We start from the raw sequence: 6460 nt of genomic DNA, 5'->3' as shown, positions 1-6460 counted from the left end.
CTGCCAGCACAAGGAGCGCAGTCAGGAGGGCACCCCCAGTACAGCGGTTGGAGCTCTCTGTCTGGGATACTTGAGCAGGACCCACTGAAACATGCTGTGAACTCTCCTTTTTAAGGGTGAGCTGATTGTCCTACAAACCCATGTGCAGGTGGGAAAGACATCAAGGCTGGGAAAAAAACAGCAGCAAAACCAGCAGTGGCTACAAGGGGATTTAGTCAAGAGCACAAAAAAATGTGAGCTGGAACTGGACCAGCAGGGATGAGAAAAAAATAATGCACAAGAGAGGAAATGCCAGGTAACCAACATGAAAGACAAGAACCTTCTTGCTAACCAAAGTGGCATTTTTAACCATCACAAGCTTTCTGAAGGCACCTTAAGGTGCTGATTCAGAGGGCGTGATACATTCAAACCATTTAATAAGGCACCTAGGATTCCCCCAAGCACTGGGCCAAGGAGACTGTTCAGCAGCCTGAGAGCAGAGAGCATCCTGGCTATGAAAAGCACAGGTGCAGACAGGAAGCTCTCCTTTTCTAAAGACACATGCTCAGGAATGTGTTTTTATCCCTCAGTATTGTGGCTGAGTACCTCTGTGATCAAACAGCAGCCTCACTGTCACCCAAACCTGTCATCTCATCCCACTCCTCCTCCATGCAGAAATCACCAAGAACTCTGTGAGAGGATGAGGAGGGATGGCTGAGGCCCTGGGCCTGTTACCCTGTCCCTGCAGCAGCAGCACAGGAGGGAGGTGAGACAATGGTACCTCTCGCAGAGCCGGAATTCGCCCATGGGGAAGCGGTAGCTCCAGCAGCTGGAGTCACTGTCTGAGGTGAAGACCTTCTCCTTGTGCTTCTCCGACTGGATGTGCTGCTGCCATTGCTTCTTGCTATTGCTGTTTTTCCCACAGAGCCAGCAGTGGTAGCCCATCTAAACAGTGCACACAGGGAAAAAGGCCAGTCAGTGCAATAACATTCATGTCCATTGGCATTCCCTATGCTGGCACTGCCTCTCCCTCTCTTCTTCCAGAGCATTTTGGAAGGCTCCACTCAGTCTATGACTATCCACACTTCTCTGCCATATTGTCTTTGAGGAACCGTGCTGACACTAAAGGGGAACAGAGGAGATACTCTGTCAGAGTTTATCTATGGCTCAAACAGGCTTAGGGGACAGGGCAGCTCAGTTCATGCAGGACTCTTCAGCAGCACACACCCTTACATCAGTACCACCCATGGCATAAGGAAACACATCTGCCTCTAGTTTTTCAAGGCTTCTGTGACAGCTATTCTCTAAGTTTCTCCCTCTTCTGACAGGCCTGCAATGGTTTTGCCAGCTTGCCCAGGAGCAGGCAGGAACCCTGGAGAGAGGCTGAGCTCATACAAAAGGGAACCTAAGGTAAACCCCTAATGACTTGGGGATTAACAGAAAAGCCATTGTAGAGCCTTGTTGACCCCAGGTCGATCTCTTCCCACTTCAGCTGTGCTGCCCCTGCTGTCCATTTAACCTGTGTTAATACAGGCTCTGTTCCACTAGAGAAATGCAGTCCCGCCAGCCACACCTGGAGCACAGGAGAGAGGCAGGCTGGCAGCACTGAGGAGGAGGAGGAATGAAGGACAAGAGGTCAGCTTATTACCATGATGTCCGCATAGTCAGTGGGCATCTGGATCTGTTTCTCCCCTTCTCGCGAGGTGAGTGGTGTTCCTTCTCCAGGCTTCCCAGGATTGTGTTTCTTTAGCCACATGTCATAGGTCTGCTGCATATCTAGTACTGCACAAAGGTGACACATGAAGCCACTAAACAACCTCCCACTTGGTGCACAAGCTATGAGAAAAGGACAAATGCTGGGGCAGCCCTTCCCTCCCCTTGCCTGTGCAGCAGCACCAGACTGAAGGGCTGTGCCCCATGTCACCTCCTCAGACAGGACCCCTGGGGAGAGGAGCCAAATTCACAGCACACCACCTGGCACGGGGGGAGGGGGGGGTCTTCTATCAGTCCAGGGGCAACTGTGACAACAGCCACACAAACTTTTCAGAAAGATGGCAAAGTGCTGTAAGATCTCATTGGAATTCACCCTACAAGATGATTCTCCAAGAGGCCTGATTCTACTTAACCTCAGGAGTCATCTCATCCAGTCAGGAAGCTAAGGCATGGCTGGTTTCAGATCCATCTCTTCCCTCTAAGCCCAAGCTTCATCCTCAGCACTAGAGAGGGAGGAGAGCTCCTAAGCAAGTTGGCCACAGGAAGCACTGCAGAGGGGAGGAAGACCTAATGATAGCTTGCTCTAAGTTCAAAACCTGCCCAGAGAACTGCAGTCAATGTCTCTCATGGCTTTTGATTTAAAAGCCATTCAACATACTTCTGGGAAGGGAAATTTGAGGTGGAAGCTTTAACTAGACATCTGTCTTTGCAAGATCAGCTCCTGAGAGAGGCTATGGAAACATTTATGTTTGCAGATATCAATATGATGCTCTAAGTGTGATGCATTAGTGATTTACTCCTTGCTAAATGAGTGATTGAGGAACTTGAGGTAACTGGGGATAATGAATGCAAATTCCCCCAAACTGAGACAACGCTGTTGTTTGAAGATTCACCTTTGTGCTTGAGCAAAACACACACAGACTGATGTGCTTTAAAGGCCCCAGCAATGAAATGCTTTGAACTGCAACAAGTAACAGTTTGGCTCAGCAGAGAGAAGGACCCTCCACAGAACCAAAAAAAAAACTCAGGGCAGGCCTGAAATCCTTCAGGCTTTTCAGCAGCTCCAACAGAGGTAGATGAGCACCCGGACAACTGGCCTTTTTTCCCCAGCCTCCTGTTGATCTGAATAAACAAGGATTTCTGCCACAGAGCTGGCTGTCCAGGATATGGGCAACCCCCCCAACTATTGCCCAAAAGGTAAACCTGCAGAATTAAATATAGACTAGTTTCTCCACAAAGGCACCACCCAGCGATGTTCTCATTCAGGATCTCAACTCCACCTCTTTGAATACAATGCCACGAGCAGGGAGTGCCACAGCCCAAGACCAAGGAATATGAGCAGAAATAAGTAAGACAGCCAAGGCAGATAGACAAGAAAGATACAGCAGCAGCTACAGGCCAGGACTGGTGCTTTGGCAGAGCTCCATACAGAGCCAGGCCTGGGACATTGCAGGCAACTGAAGGACAGTACAGGGTGGATTCAAAAGTGATGCAGAAAGAGAGGGCAGCAGTGAAGCAATGTAAGACATAAAACTATTGTGCACTAGTCCCACAGCAAGGGACTCAAGAGATACAACATGCCCATTTATGAAAAGAGCAGCTGTAGACAGACCTGACACACAATCCCACATAAACTCATGGCAGCAGCTCCATCTCTGTTGTCAAGAATATGTCTTAACAGACCCTCCAGATGCCCAGATGTTCTCTTCCCTCTCCCCAAACTCTTTGTCCACATCCCCCCCCCCATTTTAAATTTCTGATTTCCCCCCCCCGCACTTACTTTTATTTTCTTTCATGAAGGTCCACAAGTCTCTCTCCTCAGGGCTGTGGGCAAAGGAGCAGTTGCCCACATACTGGCATCTCCTGCCATTCTGTGCATGGATACACAACTGTTAAAAGACAGAGAGAAAAATTTAGCATCTGCACTGTCAGTCCTTGCTAGAGGGGAAAGTGGGTTTGATAACCAGCTGGGGCATTAAATTGCACAGGAGAGGTTGCAAACAGGACACTTTATATATCATTAACTCATGATTCTTTTCCAAAGTCTCCTGATGACATAAACACACAGGCAGTTCAGCAGCTGCTGCCATTTCCATAGGTGACTGGGTGCAGATACAGGCCAACAGCAGGAGCATCCTGGATTGACCCAATAGTGTTTCCTACTGATGAAGCTGCTGGTCCCCAAAGGTGACTCATTCCCCACCTTCTCTGAGTGAGTGAAGAGTGGCCTTACAGATTGCTTAGACCACACTGGTGCACACACAGCTACCAACAGCATCATTGCTAGAGAAAATGTGAAACTTTCTAAACATAATATTTACTCATCATCTTTTCTCCCCCTGTCACAAAAGGAAGACCTACCTTAGGTCTTAGGGTAGGGGGAAGGAGCTTTCTCCTTCCAGAGAAAAAAGAAAGGAGAGGGAGAGAGAAACTATCACGACATTTGGGGCTGGGGTTGGAGGCTGGATATCTGTAAGTTTCCTCAGCACGTGGCTTTTTAGCTGACTTCTTAGTTTTGCTTTCAAAACCCATTGTGAGCAAGTTTCACAATCTATAGCACAGTCACAGCAAAGGCAGGGATAGGCTTCTCCTAAACATCTTGCCTCTCACCCACATTGAGAAACCCTGACCTAAGGGGAGTCTTAAATTTCATTCCCAAACCCTGTGCCAGCCAGAGATGCATTAACAGCTTTTGTTATGCATTAACAGCAACACTGGAAACTTGCATTTGTGCATAGAGTGGTTTAAATGGGCACTGCTCCTTCTTCTGCTCCATCTTTCTGCTGGATGTATTCTTCTCCCATCAGTCTGTCCTCACCTCCCATCTCAGCCATCATGTGCTTGCTTCCCTGACAAATCTTCAAGGCAGCAGCCCTCAAAACACTGCACCGTGGTGGAAGGGAAAGGGAAAGGGATGGGGCACCTGGCCACGGCGGGCGTGGGGCTTACATCATATTGCTGTGGGAAGTTACGGATGGAAGGCAGTGGTCGGACTGACACCCACTTCTTCTTAGCTTTGGACATCACCAGCAGGACACGGCGTTCCTTCGTCCAGCTGAAGAAGAGAGAATAAATCAAGAGAGACACAAGAAAGAGCAGAACAAATGTTCTTTACCTCAGAGACCCCTAAATACTGAGAGATGAGCAGATCCTCCTGTCCAGCTTGTCCCTGCACTATCTGGCTGTTCCTAGACATGCACATCTGTGATGGAGAAGCCACAAGAAGGCTGCTTTAGGAGGACTTCTCCCTGTAAATATTACCTATTTCCTGGGGTACCTCCTTTCATAAAGCCACAAAAGTCTCCCCAAATCTCTCATGGCATCACCATGGATTATTAAACAGTTGCATTCCTTTGACACAGCCTATTCTTGTGCAATCAGATCTATGAAGAACACTTGGGAATATTTTCTGCTTGAAAGGTGCAATAGAAATGCAAGTCATTACAAGCACTACCTTATGAACAGTGCCAGGAAGTATTTCTTCTCCTTCAGCTCCAGCAAGGGATCACCAGGAGATACCCTAAGCAAAAACTCCAGCTCTATTCAGCAGCTGCACAAAGAGGTGTTATTTTTCACATCCAAGGAAGCAATCCTCACCCACTTACTTCCTCCAGAAACTGCTGCTTCTGTCTCTTCTTCAACAAAAGTTTTACATTTACAATATTAAGCTGGACTGTGCCTTTGTGGTTTGTGTTATGGGAAGACAAGTTCTATCAACCCTTCCATCCTATCCCTGCAGGCTGCCTAGGTGACACAGGCCACAGTTTCCATGACAAAACAGTGACTTACTAGCCAATATTTCCCTTCTAGGGGGCTTATAAGACAGATGGGGACAATTTTTTTTAGTGGGGCCTGTAGTGTTGGGACAAGGGGTAGTGTCTTGAAACTGAAAGAGGGTAGATTCAGACAAGACGTAAGGAAGGAATTTTTTATGATGAGGGTGTTGAAACACTGGCACAACCCAGAGAGGCGGTGGATGCCTCATTCCTGGAAACATTCAAGGTCAGGCTGAGCAACCTGATCTAGCTGAAGATGTGCCTGCTCATTGCTGGATGGCTGGATTAGATGACCTTTAAAGGTCTCTCCCAATCCAAACTGTTCTAGGATTCAATGCTTCTATCACACCAAACATTCTCATGGGCCCCAAGGAGTCAAGAGGTGCAAACAGACATAAGATCCATCATAGAGGAGCAACCAAAGCAATGAAAGAGCCAAGGGAAACTAATTTAAAAGGAAGCAGGGTATCTTGAATAATTTCTAATTGTGACCTGACGGACATCTGCAAACAGCTAAGTGCATAAATACATGTAGAGGAGAACTCTGTTAGTGGCCTTGGTAAAAAGAAATTATAGGAACTGGGAGAAAAGGGAATTGTGGGATCTGGACTGCCTGTGCCAGGAGTAACAGTCTGCACAATGTTGGCAACAAATACACACAGTAAAGAGAGAAGGAAGCTGGAAAACAGCTATCTGCAATGCCTGCTATAGTGACAAACACCCTGAGCAGTGAGAGGCTGCTAGGAAACCTTACAGCCTCTTCCAAAGATGCCAAATGAAGCCGTGGAGAAGGTAGGATGAAAAATTCCTGCCCTTGAAGAGGGGTAGAGGAAAGAGAAGGTTGAATTGCTCACCAGTGGGGGGCTTTGGCACTACAGTACTTGAGGTCTTTATCTGGCTCCACCAGCTGCCCGTTCGACCAGCACTGGCCACACACAAATTTCATCTGGAGGTCAAAGGTGCTTGACATGGGATTCCGGGGAGAAGCCTGG

The 6460-nt window shown here is 47.8% G+C and overlaps 1 protein-coding gene across 6 annotated transcripts in view; it reads right to left on the bottom strand.

Moving 5' to 3' along the window:
* The window catches only part of ZC3H7B (zinc finger CCCH-type containing 7B), a 47294-nt gene that overhangs the window by 4256 nt on the left and 36578 nt on the right, over positions 1-6460 (bottom strand). For all 6 annotated transcript variants that reach the window (XM_063154612.1, XM_063154614.1, XM_063154615.1 and 3 more), the window contains exons 18-22: positions 6323-6456; positions 4642-4747; positions 3473-3581; positions 1628-1761; positions 761-924 (exon numbers count right to left, since the gene is read on the bottom strand). In XM_063154612.1, coding sequence (XP_063010682.1) covers positions 761-924; positions 1628-1761; positions 3473-3581; positions 4642-4747; positions 6323-6456 — 647 coding nt within the window. The remainder of the gene's footprint in view (positions 1-760; positions 925-1627; positions 1762-3472; positions 3582-4641; positions 4748-6322; positions 6457-6460) is intronic.

Source organism: Melospiza melodia, chromosome 4, assembly GCF_035770615.1.
Source record: "Melospiza melodia melodia isolate bMelMel2 chromosome 4, bMelMel2.pri, whole genome shotgun sequence".
Classification (NCBI taxonomy): Eukaryota; Metazoa; Chordata; class Aves; order Passeriformes; family Passerellidae; genus Melospiza; species Melospiza melodia.
This window is presented reverse-complemented; position numbering and strand designations above follow the sequence as displayed.